Source organism: Danio rerio, chromosome 22, assembly GCF_049306965.1.
Source record: "Danio rerio strain Tuebingen ecotype United States chromosome 22, GRCz12tu, whole genome shotgun sequence".
Classification (NCBI taxonomy): domain Eukaryota; kingdom Metazoa; phylum Chordata; class Actinopteri; order Cypriniformes; family Danionidae; genus Danio; species Danio rerio.
Window position 1 is genome coordinate 17874526 of NC_133197.1, and position 17975 is coordinate 17892500.

Sequence of the window (17975 nt, forward strand, 5' to 3'; positions counted from 1 at the left end):
AGCCTGATAAAAATGTTCATTTTAGAGGAAAATTTCATATGGTATTTAAAGGTTTTTGCATCTTAACTCTTCAAATATTACATAAAATCGGCACTGGTTATAATGCGAAAGAAAGAAAGAAAGAACTTAGAATAGTACAGTTTGCATAACATAGTATATTTTCATAATTTAGGATCCACAATGGTGATGTATAGTGCAAAATAACTAAACAAGAGCAGTTTGTCGGGTTGGAAAGGCGTATATACCAGTGTCAGAGAGGAATATAGGATAAAGGACATGAACCCCGGTGACTCTGCTGCCTTTAAAATGTCTTTTGGAAATAGGGGCAGCAGTTGCTCCTTTTTAAAACTAATAAAGCTTAGCTTTTCGGTTGCCTTAGAGACGAGCTTTGCACTCCAGAGAACGCTTTATAAAGGCAATGGAAAGCTATTTGAAAAATAGGCCACATTACAGTCATTCATAGGCTCTGATTTCTGAGAACGAGTGCTTTTAAATTGCTTTGAATTGTCTTTATATGAAGATTATCCTGATTGAAAGAAAAAAAAAACTTTGTAGGGAGCAGGCCTTTATGAGTAACATTCTTTATGAATATGATATACAATTTGGCATGTATATATCTACTGTCACATGCATTTTGTTTAAACAGTTGCATGAGGGTAAAACATTGCATGTTACCTTGACCCTGAATGCGCAGGTGGGGTTTTTTTGCTCAAAATGGGCTGATGAGAACTCAAGGTCTGCTGCTGTGCTTAACGCGATAAGCCTGACACTATAAAAAACATCGTCTGAAGAATTGCCTGAACATGAACACTGACCAGAAAGGCTATTTCTGAATTCGAGAGACTCACCACATGCACAAAAACTTCAGGCCACTGATGTTGTCAAAAGCAGAAGTGAGAGGTTTCAGGAAAAAAAAGTTGACACTTTCCAGAGTTTCCTTTATTTGATGTGAAACCATTAACTTCTAAAAACAAATAGATATATTAATACTTAAAAAAACTATTTTCTAACATTAAAGAACCTTCCATGGAATCCAATTTATTAAAAATACATTTTTAATATAGTAATGTCCCAGATAACCTTTTAATCAAACTTTTAAAAAAAAATTTCATTTTCTAAAAGAACCATTTTATGTCTTAATGTGAAGCTTTGCATAAAGAAATATCTATGGAATGGAAAAGATCAACACATAAACTTGTATTCTGCAACAATACCATATGGGGTCTATAACAAACACTGCAGTGAACAGTTCCAAACAGATCAATTTCTTTAGTGTGAAAAACATTTTAATAATCTGAAGTACCTTTTTTCCACCATAATCACTTATTGTGTAGCATTGAAGGTATAATCTTAGTAGAAATTTAACATTTTGTACACATCTAGACACACAGTATATTGTACATTGTAGCATCTACAGAACCTTCTAATGTCAAAAAGTTATTTAAAGAGGGGGGAAAGTGCAAGAAGTTTCGATTTTAAAATGTTTTAATGGTTCTTTAAGAACTATTCACTAAAGCATACTTGTGTGAACCAAAAACAGTTTGGCATCGCTGTAAAAAACAAAATAAAAACCTTTTAAAAGTTATAACCTTTATTTTTAAGATTGAAGAAAGTTTTAAGGAATGTACAGGTTCTGCATTATTAATGCCCCAAATTTTTTTTTTTTTTTTTTTTTTTTGCTATAGAATAATTAAATCTAAATATGAGGAATGTTTTTATTATTTGATAATCTGAAGAAGTAAAGATTCACTACAATTCTGTAGGGGTTCCAAATAAAATATTTTTAGTTAACAGTTCGGGTCAGAACCATTTTTCCTAATGTAAAGAACATTTTAACAACTCTAAATAATCTAAAAAAACATTTTGTGCAATGTAGTCTTGGGATTCCAAAATTCACAGTGATTGACATGACACACAGACAAAAAAATTAATTAAATATTCAGTTTATTCTAAAATAAAAAAGTGGCAACGATTTACTCAATTTCAAGTGGTTACAAATCTTAATGTTATTTAAGCTTCAAGGTAGATGTTTTAAAGAATGTTGGAAACTGGTAATCATTGACTTCCATTGTATTTTATTTTTTTTCATTCTATGAAAGTAAGTGGCTGCCACATTCCAACATTCTACAAATCATCTGCTTTTGTGTTCAGTAAAAACAAGAAAGTGGTTACAAATCTTAATTTTATTTAAGCTTAAAAGTAGATATTTTGAAGAATGTTGGAAACTGGCAACCATTGACTTCTATTGTATTTACGTCAAACTATAGAAGTCAATGGCTGCCAAATTCCAACATTCCTTAAATCATCTTCTTTTGTGTTCAGTAAAAAAAAAAAGAAATAAAGTGGTCACAAATCTTTTATTTAAGATTTAAAGTAGATATATTGAAGAATGTTGAAAACCGAAAACCATTGACTTCATTCTATGAAAGTCAATGGCTGCCACATTCCAACATTCTTCAAATCATAATTTTTGTGTTCAGTAAAAAAAAGAATATGGTTACAAATCTTTTTTAAGCATAAAAATAGATATTTTGAATAATGTTGGAAACTGGTAACCATTGACTTTATTGTATTTTTTTTTTTTTTCAAATTTAGAAGTCAATGGCTTCCGGATTCCAACATTCTTCAAATCATCTTTTTTGTGCTCATTAAAAATAAAGAAGGGGCGACGCTGTGATGGTGTCGGTAGCACGTTCGTCTCACAGCAAGAAGGTTGCTGGTTTGAGCCTTGGTTGGGTCAGTTGGCATGTTTGTGTGGAGTTTGCATGTTCTCCCCGTGTTCATGTGGGTTCCCTCCGGGTGCTCCAATTTCCCCCACAAGTCCAAAGACATATAGGTGAATTGGATGAGCTAAAATTGCCCGTAGTATATGTGTGTGAATGAGTCTTTGTGGATGTTTCCCAGTGGTGGTTTGCCGCTGGAAGGGCATTCGCTATGTAAAACATATGCTGGATCAGATATTTTTGGGGCAGTACGGCGGCGCAGTGGGTAGCACAATCGCCTCATAGCAAGAAGGTCGCCGATTTGAGCCCCCGCTGGTTAGTTGGTATTTCTTTGTGGAGTTTGCATGTTTTCCCTGTGTTGGCATGGGTTTCCCCCACAAGTCCAAAAACATGTGGTAAAGGTGAATTGGGTAATAGGGAATTGGGTACTCATAGTGAAGGAGTGTGTATGGTTATTTCCCAGTGATGGGTTGCAGCTGAAAGGGCATCCATTGCGTAAAATATATGGTGGATAAGTTGGCGGTTCATTCTGCAGTGGCGACCCCAGATTAAAAAAAGAACTAAGGCAAAAGGACAATGAATGAATAAATGAATGAATGAGTAGATATTTTGAAGAGTATTGGAAACCAGTAATCATTGACTTCCATTGTATTTTTTTCATACTGTAGAAATCATTGGCTGCCGGATTCCAACATTTTTCAAATAATCTTCTTTTGTTTTCAGTAAGAAAAAAAAAGTGGTTACAAATATTTTTAAGCTTAAAAGTATATTTTGAAGAATGGTGGAAACTGGTAACCATTGACTTCCATTGTATTTTTTTATTCTATGAAAGTCAATAGCCACCACATTACATCATTCTTCAAATCATCTTTTTTGTGTTCAGTAAAAAAAGAAAAAGAAAGTGGTTACAAATCTTTTTTTTATTAGGCTTAAAAGAAGATATTTTGAAGAATGTTAAAAACCGGTAACCATTGACTTTCATTGTATTTTTTTATGTCAATGGTTGCCGGATTCCAACATTCTTCAAATCATCTTTTGTGTTTAGTAAAAAAAAAAATGTAAACAGATGTGTTTTTTTGATAGAACAATCCATTTAATAGCTAAATTTAGTTTTATTTAAAATGTCAAAAATATGCTCTGAGCCTTAAAATGCCTCATGAATGTTACATTAGACAGAGATGTTTGTGCAATATTTAATATGTCTTTTCACATCAGTGTTTAGATGTGTTCTCTCCGGACTAGAGGGAATCCAGATACCCTGAGCTTCCTGCAGGAGGGATGTTGAAGGACTTTCGGGAGCATGACATGAGGTTGCTAATTCTTGCATCAGATGACATGTAGATCAAACTCTCTGAGGGGAACTAAAGCCACTGTGTTCACAAGTGAGTGATATTGGTGGCCTCTTCACAGCATGTTCTGTAAAGTTCTCTTGTGCATCTCATTGTCACTTTTTATGGGAAGTAGTCAATGTGGGTTCAGAAGACGCTATTAAGATCATATGCACGACTAAAATGGAAACTAGCTAAAGTTACTTCTGTTATGGTGCAATTATACATGCAACGAAGATCTGTGCTCTGTGCATCAATTTCTGAATGAGTTTTTATTTTTATATTGTCTTTTATATTTTGATGCGGTCGATCTGATGTAAAATGTAATAAAGCGCACATTGCATTTGACATCCTTTAAGTATTGAATGTTTTTTTTATGTTTGCAATTGATTTCCTTGTGTGCAGTGAATAAGATATTTAATATGTAATTAAATTGTTAATATTTTTAATGTAAAGTTTTTATATAATGTTTTATTTTATTACAGTGTGGTGACATTTCCTCCCAATTTAAAAACAAATCCAAATCTCAAAACATGCCATTTTGTTGTCATTTTATGCTAAATTAAATCTCCACTTGACAATAAAATTGTTTTAGTTTTTTATTTATTCTCTAAACTAAAAGAAAAAATTAAACTTTTTTTTAAATATTGTATTAGAGCCATTCTCAGTTATGAAAAAAAAAAAAATTTTAGTATGAAATTCAGAGGAATTGTTTTAAGACCTTTATAGAATAAAGTAAAAATGTTACTTAAACACAAATCCAGGTAAACTGAAAATGTGTTTCATACTGTATATGTAAATATGTACACACACACACACACACACACACACACACACACACACACACACACACACACACACAGACACACAAACCGTATACAGAAGTGTGAAAATAGTGTTTCCTTCATGTTTGTTTTTACATGTTTCTCACACTTAAATGTTTCAGATCATTAAACAAATTTAAATATTATTCAAAGATAACGCAACTAAACACATCATGCAGTTTTAAAATTACTATTTTTATTAAGGGGAAAAAATACTAAATTGCATAGCCCTGTGTGCAAAAGTGTTTGCCAAAAAACTAATAACTGGTCGGGTCACCGATAGCAACATTTATTTATTTTTGATTACTTGCAATGAGTCTGTTATTGTGCTGTGGAGGCTTTTGGCCCACTCATCTTTGCAGAAATGTTGTAATTTAACCACATTGGAGGGTATATTCAAGCATGAACTGCCTTTTCAAGGTCATGCCACAATATCTCAATTGGATTCAGGTCAGGACTTTGACTAGACCACTCCAAAGTCCGGCCATTCAGAGTGGATTTGCTGGTGTGCTTTAAATCATTTTTTTAAATGCATTTTTTTTTCGTTATAGTGGAGTCATGAACAAACAACTGATGCAAGTGAGGCCTGCAAATCTTTGAATGTTCTTTTGTGACCTCTTGGATGAGTTGGATGGGTAATTTTGTTTGCAGGCCATTTTTGATAACTTGCAATAAGTCTGTTTCTGTGCTGTGGAGGAGTTTGTCCCACTCATATTTGCAAAATTGTTGTAATTCAGCCACACTGAAAGATAAATTTAAGCATTAACCACCTTTTCAAGGTCATGCCACAACATCTCAATTGCATTCAAGTCAGGACTTTGACTAGGCCACTCCATAGTCTTAAGTTTGTTTTTCTTTAGCCATTTAGAAGGGGATTTGCTGGTGTGCTTCGGATCAATCAATCATTTTTTGTGCAGTTTCTTTCTTATGGTGAAGTCATGAACAATCAACCAATGCAAGTGAGGCCTACAATTGTTTGGATGCTGTTATGGGGTCTTTTGTGACCCCTTGGATGAGTTGTTGTTGCAGTCAAGGGGTAATTTTGTTTGCAGGTCATTTTTGATTACTTGCAATAAGTCTGTTACAGTGCTGTGGAGGATTTTGGCCCACTCATCATTGCAGAATTGTTGTAATTCAGGGACTTTGGAGGGTAATTGCAAGCATTAACCATTTTTTCAAGGTCATGCCACAACATCTCAATTGAATTCCGGTCAGGACTTTGACTAGGCCACTCCAAAGTCTTCATTTAGTTTTTCTTTTTAGCCATTCAGAAGTGGATTTGCTGGTGTGCTTTGGATCAAACAATAGTTTTTTGTACAGTTTCTTTTTTAGTGAGTCATAAGTCTTTTATTAGAGTGGAGTCTTGAACACACACCTTAAGCGAGGTCTGCAATTCTTTGGATGTTGTTGTGAGGTCTTAAGTGACTCCTTGGATGAGTTGTCGTTGCAGTCTAGGGGTAATTTTGTTTGCAAGCCACTCCTGGACCTCCACTGCTTCTGTTTTTGCCAATTGTAGATAATGACTCTCACTGTGGTTTGCTGCATTTCCAAAACTTTAGAATGATATATTAATAGAAATAGTGGCGACACAGTGGCGCAGTAGGTTGTGCTGTTGCCTTATAGCAAGAAGGTCGCTGGGTCGCTGGTTCTAAGCCTCTGCATTTCTGTGTGGAGTTTGCATGTTCTACCTAAATTACATGCGGTAAAGGTGAATTGGGTAGGCTAAGTTGTCCATAGCGTATGAGTGCGTGTGTGTGAATGAGTGTGTGTGGATGTTTCCTAGGGATGGGTTGCAGCTGGAAGGGCATCCGCTGCGTAAAAACGTGCTGGATAAGTTGGTGGTTCATTCTGCTGTGGCGACCCCGGATTAATAAAGGGACTAAACTGAAAAGAAAATGAATGAATGAATAGAAATAGTATTATAGCTGTAGAATTATAGTAGTGCTGGGCAAAGTTTATTCACAAATAGTTGCATCCAAAATAAAAGTTTGTTTTGACCTTGATGTGTGTATATTATATATATTATCTATTTTATGTGTAAATGTAATACACACATATATATATATATATATATATATATATATATATATATATATATATATATATATATTTTTTTTTTTTTTTTTCTCTCTCTCAAACATATGCATCCATGTACCTGTTTTAATATACATAATAACAGTGCACACACTTAAATTTTCAAAACTAACTTTTTAATTGGATGCAATATCTAACTAAATCAAGATGAGTTTTTGGCCACCATTAATTTTTTTTTAATTTCTAAATATGTGTGTGTGTGTGTGTGTGTGTGTGTGTGTGTGTGTGTGTGTGTGTGTGTGTGTGTGTATATATATATATATATATATATATATATATATATATATATATATATATATTAGAAATAAAAAAATAACTATATAAATAAAGAAATAAATAAGTAAATAAATAAATAGATGAATAAATAAATAAATAAATAAATAAATAAATAAATAAATAAATAAATAAATAAATAAATAAAACATATGAATTTTGGATCTAGGCTATTTCTTATATCTACATAGCCAAGCAGTATTATATAAATATAGGCCTAATATTTTCATATTTTTATACGTTTTTGTTCGTCATATTTTTATACGTTTACCTTTGTAACTCGAAATGTGGGCACTTCTTCAGTTATTCCTGGATTAATATCATCGTCTCGTAATTAATTTTAATAGGTGACTAAATGTGGCTTGATGGCTTCAATACGGCCGTTTTATGGTGAGTAATATGCTCAGAGAGCTAGCTAAATCCCTCATTTCTCTAATTTACTTTAATGACATCATTAAACTCTAACCCTTGTACGCGCGCACACAAAATATTGGAGTATCAGAGGACGCTTTTATGTAGTGAATAAGAGAAAAGGATCGTCTTTTGAAGCCAATAAAACTCAAAAGTAGGAGTGTGCTGTTGCGAAGATGAAGATGATAGACGTCTCTTTCAACCAATAGGTACACTACTTCGGCGAACAGCTGGAAATGATTGGCGTCTTTTCAGCCAATGGAAACGTAGAGGAGGCGGGGTTTGATGCACTGATGCTGCTACAGTATGAACAGCTGGAGATGCGCTGTTGTAAAAGCCGCGCCGCGACCATCAGGTGATGTGAAGTCAAGAAACTCCTCAGTTCAACTCATTCAGCGAGTCTCGTGACAGTGTTTTTAACTCAGCCGACTGGTTAACTGTCAAAACCAGGTAAGGATATGTTTTAATCGATCGTAAGAAAAGTAACATTGGTTTCATTACAGTTTAAGAATGGTAACGGCAGTTACCATGGCTTGTGGGGAGATTAGCATTTGTATAACCGCCGTTTTAATACAAATAGCCTACCGTGGTTAAACTATGATAGTGTAGCTAATGCATGGGAATGTGTGGTAGTGCATTTTGGTTTATATGCAGTAAAATCACTGTTAAGTCAAGGGACCTAGCCTATGTTTACAGTTTTAAGCTAGAGTTTTGGGTTTTAGACAGAAGACATATTTGAACTGATAGACCTAATAATGCTGTATTTATAATCACCGTGGACAGTACTTGCATAATCTCAATCAACTAGCTACAAAATAGTGACTTCATAAAAAATATATAAAAATAATATTTTTGGGACTGTGTGCCTATTTGTCAGAAATGAATAGAGTATAATATTATAGTCATATTATACTTGATTATAATTAGCAATAAATCATAAAAATAAAACCACAAAAAGCCTTTTATCAGCTCACTGGTTGTTATCCAGTCACCATCAGTGTGTTACCTTGAGAATGTGAGAATCTAATGCAAAATACTTTTTTTTTTATTACAAGAAGTGTCATAGCAGCTTTTTTTGTATTGGTGTAGGCTTGCAGTTTTCATGTTGTTTCACTATGATGATATCAGACACTCAATCCAGAACATTACAGTCACATGCGTTGCCACTCAAGAGGTCTACAAAGGTCAAGCAAAGTATAAAATCCTCCACAGAACACTTTATATATGTGTATTTGCACCTGAAAGTTCATTTAAAACCCCTGGGACTTTGCTGCATTTTGCAAAATACTGAAACCAAACATCCAGTCATACCTTGAAAATGCATTTACTCCAGGCTACTTTATAATAACAACACAAGCAAAAATGCTGTTCCTCAGCCTCTTTAAAAAAATGCCTATCCATCTTTTCTTTTGCTTCTTGAACTCCTTAGAGCGTTTACTCTTGTCGCTTGGAATGCAAATACTACTCTTACTTGCTATTTTTGGCGCACAGAGGTTTCTCATCCCACCGATACATTCGCAAAACCAACCATTAGCTTCAGCCACCAACAGCTGAAGCGTCTGCAGCTACAGGTGCCAGTTGCATATGGTTTTGAAACCGCTTTGACATCCATTAGCGAGTAATTATTTGCTGTAGTGTTTTGAAGCTCATTTATTTTCCTTCCCTGGACTGGTCTCTACAAAGGTGTTTGTTGTTGGAGTTCTGATGGTTTGGCCCCCATGAGGAACCCGGCAATTACTCTCCTCTGGGCCCTCGAGCGAGGGCATCTCTGTGGGAGAACGTCAGCGCAACACTGCCACTGTTTGCGTGTATTCTTTTCCACTGTCTGGCCTCTGGGAGAATCGCACAGGAAGCTGAATGCACACAGAGGGCAGACATGATCCAGAGATGCAATAGTTGCACGATTGTGTACTATCATGTTTTAAATGTTTTTTAAAATGTTTATTTTTTTTATTGGAGCTGAAACGATTAGGCGTCAAGGAAGGATTTTTGGTGGATGCAAAATTGTAAATTAAGCAATACAGATTTTGTCACAATTTAACATTCTTTAATATAATTAAAAATCTTGGTTTTGTTTTGAGACCTGCGATATGCAGCAATGTGCCTGCCGGCATAAATGAGTGCACCTTACAGAATATGTTTGGGAATTTTTTTTTTTTTTATTTAAAAAAGAGGACAAATCAAGTGAATATATAAATAAGTGTCATAAAATATATACAGTTGAAGTCAGAATTATTAGTTCCCCTTTAAATTTTGTTTTCTTTTTTTTTCCTATTTCCCAAATTATGTTTAACAGAGCAAGGAAATTTTCACAGTATTTCCTATTATATTTTTTCTTCTGGAGAAAGTTTTATTTTGGCTAAAATAAAAGCAGTTTTTAATTTTTAAAAATCCATTTTAAGGTCAAAATAATTAGCCTCTTTTAGCTTTTTTTTTGTCTCGATAATCTACAAAACAAACCATTGTTATACAATAACTTGCCTAATTACCCTAACCTGCCTAGTTAACCCAATTAACCTAAATGTAACTTTAAGCAATATAGAAGTGTCTTGAAAAATATCTAGTCAACTATTATTCACTGTCATCATGGCAAAAATAAAATAAATGAGTTATTAGAAATAAGTTATTAAAACTGTTATGCTTAGAAATGTGTTGACAAAACCTTCTCTCCGTTAAACAGAAATTGGAAAAAAAAAAAAAAAAAAAAATATATATATATATATATATATATATATATATATATATATATATATATATATATATATATATATATATATATATATATATGTACACTCCTGACAATCTATCTTTTCAATTATCATTTTCTATAGGATGGTTTACAATAATATATTTCTTTACATACATTAGTCAGTACTGAAGCCAAATCTGGAGCTAATCTTTTTTTCCCTTTAAAATTTAACAAAACATTTTGTACAAATAAGGTTGTATTTTTTCAATAATAGTTAATTTAGAAAGTTAAATAGAAAGTTAATTCAAATAAAAATTTAACTACAACACAGCGAAAAAAAAATACAGTATTGCATCCATTTGCAGTTAGACAATATCAGTTGTAAAAAGAGTTCAAATAAATTAATACCATGAGAATACAAATGAATAATCTGACATGTTTATAGTGGTATTCTACATACGCTTGGAGTCAAACAATATTAGTGATCACATTTAAACCTGTTTACACAAATGTCTTTATATAGATCAGTGAAAGGTTGCCATGTCTCATAAAATCTGGAGCTAATCTAACAAAATAATTTAACGATTACAGTCCATAAATCAGTACACTCAAATGTATAAAAATATTAAAATAAATGCAAAATATTAAATAAAATGTAAAAAAAAAGAAAAGAAAAATATAAAATGTTTAATGAAAATGAAATTTTGTAGTTTGTATTTATTTTGCAATATTTCATTTAAATTTAAATGTGTTATATTTCAATTTCAAAAGATATTATGTGACCAAACTATTATTTTATTGAATATAGCTGTTTTATAAATAAGTTTTGTTCAGATGCACCAGACGCATCCAAATTATTCTTTTTCAAAATGAGGTGTACTCATTTATGCTGAGCACTATATGTATGTATGTATGTATATATATATATATATATATATATATATATATATATATATATATATATATATATATATACACATACAATTGAAGTCAGAATTATTAGCCCCCCTGTTTATTTTTCCCCCCAATTTCTGTTAAACGGAGAGAAGAGTTTTTCAACACATTTCTAAAAATAATAGTTTTAATAACTGATTTATTATATTTTTGCCATGATGACAGTAAATAATATTTGACAAGATATTTTTCAAGACACTACTATACAGCTTAAAGTGACATTTAAAGGCTTAACTAATTAGGTTTACTAGGCAGGTTAGGGTAATTAGGCAAGTTATTGCATAATGATGGTTTGTTCTGTAGACTATCAAAAAAAAAAAAAATTAGCTTAAAGGGGCTAATAGTTTTGTCCTTAAATGGTTCATAGAAGATAAAAAAAAACTGCTTTTATTATAACCGAAATAAAACAAATAAGACTTTTTCCAGAAGAAAAATTATTATCAGGCATACTGTGAAAATTTCCCTGCTCTGTTAAACATCATTTAGAAAATATTTATTAATGAAAACACAATTCAAAAGGGGGCTAATAATTCTGACTTCAACTGTATGTGTGTGTGTTTGTGTGTGCGCGTGTTTGTGTTTTTTTATTTTCTTCATACTATCCACCCCAGTGTGAAAAAATGCACACTATATATTATTAGATTACATAAAACATAGTTACATTATAAATGATCTTTTACACTTTGGTGATAAAATATACATTTAAATAAGTACTATATATATAAGAAAAATTACAAATGTGGATTATTTATGTATGGGAAGTAGTCAATGTGGGTTCAGAAGGCGCTATTAAGATAATTTGCACTTTACTAAAATGGAAAATAGCTAAAGTTACTTCGGTTACATGCTAAAGTTACACTGGCACTGAAGTTCTGTGCCCAGTGCGTGAATTACTGAATGACTTTTTATTTTTATAGTGACTTTTATATTTTGATGCGGTCGCTCTGATGTAAAAAACAATAAAAGCCTACACGACATTTGACGCCATTTAAAAATCAAAAGCTTTTTTCTTTTTTTTTAAAAAACTATACATTTAAACATATATATATAGAACTATAAACTTATATAAAGTACTATAAACTTATATATTGTGATAAATATAAGAAAACGTAGAAATGTAGAGTTAATTATTCATATCATTTTTACATTATACATTTAATTATATAATATATAGTTACATGATAAATAAGAATTTTCTCTAAAGTTATAAAATATGAATTAATATTTATTTAGATATACATTTATACGTATATAAAATTTCTACATCACCATATACATTGCACAAATATAACCTTTACATCCGAGCTTTACATTTAACACAAGTAAATGTAAGGCACAATACATATGATTTTAGAATAAAGCTTTGCTTGCAAAGGCAACTTCTGTTAATTTGCATTATTTAGCTCATATCTTTTCAGTCAGCAGTAAAAACATTCAACTGAGGAATTTTGTACACAATTTTTACGAATTTTAAACATATTATTTAAGCGAAACATTTGACATTAGCTTAAACTTGCATTATGAATTCTTAAAAATTCAGTGCAATACAATAAAGATACATATATACACCATACCCACTCATCAAGAAAACAATTTTACAACGTACTTTGTCATTTTGTAGTTTGTGTGTATAAACTGGTCATTTTTAATTCATACAAAAATGAATAGCATTAAGATCCTCACTTAAAAATAACTTTTCATGCAGCCATGCTAATTTTAACTAATGTTCAAACAGTTACGATCAGCCATGAGAGTATGTTGGGCATAATAATTCTGTCTGCAGTTCTATTGCAAATCAGTTTACTTAAAAAGGCCCCCAAGTCAAAAACAGCAAAAAAAAAATTATAATGTTGCTTTTGTGAACAAAAGTCATGTATTCACAAATTTGAGGAACTTAGCCCAACACATAGTTTGATGATAGAGATCTTGTCACAAATGCTTCTCACTTCCTCGCATTGCATTTATATCTCATGACCAACATTCTGACCCTAATACAGGCCACCTGTCAAAGCCTTCAGGTGTGTGTGTGTGTGTGTGTGTGTGCATGGAGAATATCAGACTGCAATTCACTTTATATGGTTAAAATGGCACAAACATGGAATCCTCCACTTGTCCGTCTGTGTGCCAAGGGGTGGGTGTGAGGTCAACGGGCACTCGTGGATCGTGGGAACAGTGTCGCTCTCTCTGTAAACCATTGGCTTTAAGATTTTAAAAATAGATGAGGTCACACATGCCTGATATGAGAGAAAATAAAAAGCATTTCTGAAGTCTTTGAGCTTTTGCCTCAGCAGTTAGCTGCTATATTAACAACAGGGGTAAGGTAGACTGTTAGACACTGATGATCATCAATAAAGTCTGTGTGAAATCAAAGATTGTTAGCGCACATTGTTTTTCTTTAGGAGAACAATTAATTTGTGTTAATATTAAGTTAATGCACTGAAAAAAAGAAACGCATGTTTGGGTAATCTTCAATCATAGTCTGACCATTTGCTTCCACGTTTACTTTTCTGTTGATGTCAATTTGATAGCTTCAGCCACAATGTTCTTAACCACATTCATCTTACTGTTAGTTTGCTACTAGGGTATGATGCACAAAAGCCCTGGCTTCTACATAATATTCTGTTTTAGATGAAAGTACCGAAATAAATATTTAAAAGTCCCAAGCAGGTTTTTCCAAATTTTAAAGTGCCATTTTTTTTGCTATAATATGTAACTTAAAACATTAGCTGTTCGCAGTTAGCTTAAAAAATATCATTCGATGATGTATTATTCTTGTTTAGATACCCCAATGTTGTGGGACATTGCATTTTGTTTGGAAATGAAAACCAGGTTGACGACAAAACCCAACGTCAGGTCAGTGTCAATGTCCAACGTCGGACAGATGTCGTATTTTGTCGTATTCCAATGCAACCTAAAATCAACCAAATATCAATGTCTAATGATGTTAAAGCCTGATGTTGTTTGGTAGTAGTTATCACTATGACATCTATCAGATGTTTGGATTTAGGTGCCATATCTGGCAAATAAATGTCAGTATTTGACATCTATATGATGTTAGTTTAAGATGTTGGCTCGACGTTGGATTTTGGTCACTTTCCAGCACAACCTAAAATAAAAAAATATAAACGTCGTTTCACATCATTATTAGGCATCAAAATAACCTTGTCCTTAGATGCTGGCAAACTAAATCTAAGTTAATACCATGTCTTTTGGGCTGTAGATTTTATTTTAATGTCATATTAACCTTAATGTGGACAAATTCAGCTTTGCAAATTTGCTTTAACTAAGCAAAATGTTTATTTATTTTTTCACAAGCTAGCTTCACAAATAGCTATTATAATATTTTGCAAATAAATTGGTTCATCATTTGAGCCTTTTTCTTCTTAAAATACATAAAGATATTTTGTTATAATAATATAACAATAATAATACTGTAATGGAAAATCTTTATTAGTTTTAAATAGTTATTCTAGTGTCTCTTTGCCAGCAAATGAGCTTGAAAGTAGCAAAGTAGAACATTTTTCCACTGTTAATAATTTTTAATATCTATAGTAACTTACTGGCAGCAGTTTGCCAGTAACGTATTATAAATCAATTACAGCAAAAATACTGTATTCACGTACAGCTCCATTTATCTTGCTGTATATGTATTTCGGGTATAATATATTTTTACTGTAAAATATATTATCATTTTAACTATGCAACTTTAAAATATATAGTAACATACTGCATGTCTGTCCTACTGTAAAATTCAGCTCATTTTACAGTTAAATACTGTGTAATTTACAAAACAGTAATTAACAGTGTAGATTATTTTAGATTAAATTAAAGAGTTCGTGAAAATGCAATTGAGGCTGCCACAAATAGCTGTTAAATACACCACCCATGTTCTCCAACTGGTTAAAACTTTATAGTTTCCAATGCACGATAACCCTCAATCCCTAAAATCATCTGCTGGTATGGGAGAACAGGGGGTGGACAGGAACTTTCCCTTCATTGAAACGCACTATTATTTTATGTGTGGTAGTGACGCTAATGCAAACTTTACCTTTAAATGGAGATGACATATTTTTAACCCGTGCCCCATGGAAATGCTCATGCTTTTGCTGGGATAACCCAGACTGCGGGGGTGTTAGCTTGTGCACCAAGGCTAACTTTACTCCCAGTTTACCCTCTAGAGGGTAAAAGTACACAAACATCCGTAAGCCATGGTTGGGAAGTTGGTATTGGCTGAACACACTGCATATAAGCAGTGACCCACTGTGTTTTTAAGAGCAGTAAATGAGTGGCAATGAGTGCCATTGAAGACATAATGAATTGTTTTGTACACACATCTGCATGCATGTACTGTGTATACAGTTGAAGTCAAAATTATTAGCCCTCTTGTGAATTTTTTATTTTTATTTTTTCAAATATTTCCCAAATGATGTTGAACAGAGCAAGGATTTTTTCATAGTGTTTCCTATAACATTTTTTTCTTCTGGAGAAAGTCTTATTTGTTTTTATTTTTTAAACTGTTTTTAGGTCAATATTATAGCCACCTTAAGCAGTATTTTTTTTTTCGATTGTCTACAGAACAAACCATCATTATACAATGACTTGCCTAATAACCCTAACTTGCCTAATTAACCTACACTGTAAGAAAATCTGTAATTTTAACGTAAAATAAGGACGTTAAACTACAGAAATTTCATTAAATGTAAATTTCAGGTAAATTTTTGTAATATAACGGCCATTATTTTACGATATATTTCTGTAATTAAACGCTTATTATTTTACAGTAAAATTCTGTAACTTAACAGTTGTTATTTTACTTTTTTTTTCCGGCACCCCATCTGCTGGGAAAAAAAACTTAATATAACAGATTTGTTTTACTGTGTAGTTAAGCATTTAAATTGAGGCCTGTAGCCGCGGGGTCATATGGGTTGTTCAAAAGACTACTGATAAAGTCCAGAATTTGGCCCATATGAGCTCATTTGTCCCATTTTTTACATAAATTGTGAAAATAACCAATAAAAGAAGGCTTTAAGACTAATTTAATTATTAACTATTATTAAAATGGACAAATAATGACTGATTAATTGAGCTGACTATTTTGTTATTTGCATATAGCCTTGTTTATAATTTAAAAGTTTTACCAGATTTCTAATTGTTTTTTTAATGATGGATGAGAATAAATAAGCATTTTAAAAAAAAGTATTTTTTTTATACTTTGTTCATATATTTACATTTAAAATTGTAAACTCATTGCATTATTTATAAAACTGTAATAGCGTTATGCACATTTTTACATAAACACATTTTTTGTAAACATAAAATAGCATGGTAAGCACTTTGACAAAAATGGAGGAAATATTTCTGTTAAGCTAAATTTTGTGCTTAAAATATCACTAGAGTGCAGTATTTGAACCTCATAATTTAATAGAAAATGAAGGGAATGATTGTAAAGAGGTGTGCTTTTTAAGAAAAAAAATAGGCTGTCTACGGACATGAACTTGCACTTTAAGCTGAATACTTGCATCTTGAAATATATCTAGTAAAATGTTATTTACTGTCATCATGGCAAAGATACTATAACTATAATTATATAATAACTATAAGATATAATAACTATGTTATTAAAGCTATAATGTTTAGAAATATGTTGAAAAAATCTTCTGTTAAACGGAAATTGGAGATAGAAATATACAGGGAAGCTAATAATTCAGGAGGGCTAATGATTCTGTCTTTAACTATACATATATATAGAACTTTACAATATTTTGCTGTATTTTTAAAATGAAATGAATATTATAATGTATTTCAAATAAATTCATATACTAACTTGTTACATTTCTCCCTCTGTCGTCTTGTTGACTTAGTGAAAGCATAATGGGGAGGAAGAAAATTCAGATCTCTCGGATTCTCGACCAGCGAAATCGACAGGTCTGTACTCTTTTCATTTCATGCACCACATTTAAAATCAGCATAAAATAACACCCGATATTTCACTGACTTAATGTGACTTTTTTTTGTATGTGTGAGACTGAATCTTTAGTAGTAAGTATAAGACAGGGCTTGATTTTAATTATTTTGATAACATTTGTCGGTGTTAGCCTGTATTATTATTACTGAGTGTTATTTTTTATTTTTAATTCTTCCTAGTCAGCTTTGGTTTTGGCAACATGATATTGTTAGGTATTGAGAAAATTATATATAATATCCAACGAAGATATTATATATATACCTGAGGAGATATGTAAGAGGATTATATATAATACCCGAAGAGGAAAATATTATCATCTTATATATATATATATATATATATAAAATGAATTTTATATATATATAATCACAAACACTCACACACACACACACACACACACACACAACCAAACGGTTTGCCAAAGCTTTAGCAGATGAATTGTGGCTTTTGTCAAGTTTTATTCTTGTTCAGATATTTAAAGATATTATTGTCTCCGGTTTTTGCTTTTTATGTCAGAGAATCTCAGCGTAGCAGGTTTTAGTAACAATACTATAACAGCAAAACGCTAAGTTCTAGTTTGAGTTTTGGAAGTGTCTGAAAATAACAAAGTATTTGTGTTGAGTGTGCTATTATAAATTGTCTGCTTTAGCTATAAACAACCAATCAGGCTTCTTTGAAAATATGTAATATGCCCCTGATTACACACACAACTTT

The 17975-nt window shown here is 32.0% G+C and overlaps 1 protein-coding gene across 4 annotated transcripts in view; it reads left to right on the top strand.

Annotated features, from left to right (window-relative positions):
• Positions 1-7969: 7969 nt before the first annotated feature.
• Positions 7970-17975, top strand: part of mef2b (myocyte enhancer factor 2b) — a 26604-nt gene continuing 16598 nt past the window's right edge. For 3 of the 4 annotated variants that reach the window (XM_073936579.1, XM_073936580.1, XM_009296252.4), the window contains exons 1-2: positions 7981-8103; positions 17158-17221. In XM_073936579.1, coding sequence (XP_073792680.1) covers positions 17168-17221 — 54 coding nt within the window. In that variant the 5' untranslated portion in view covers positions 7981-8103; positions 17158-17167. Of the gene's footprint in view, positions 8104-17157; positions 17222-17975 lie in introns of all 4 variants that reach the window. The other variant, NM_001278856.1, reaches the window with a different exon arrangement.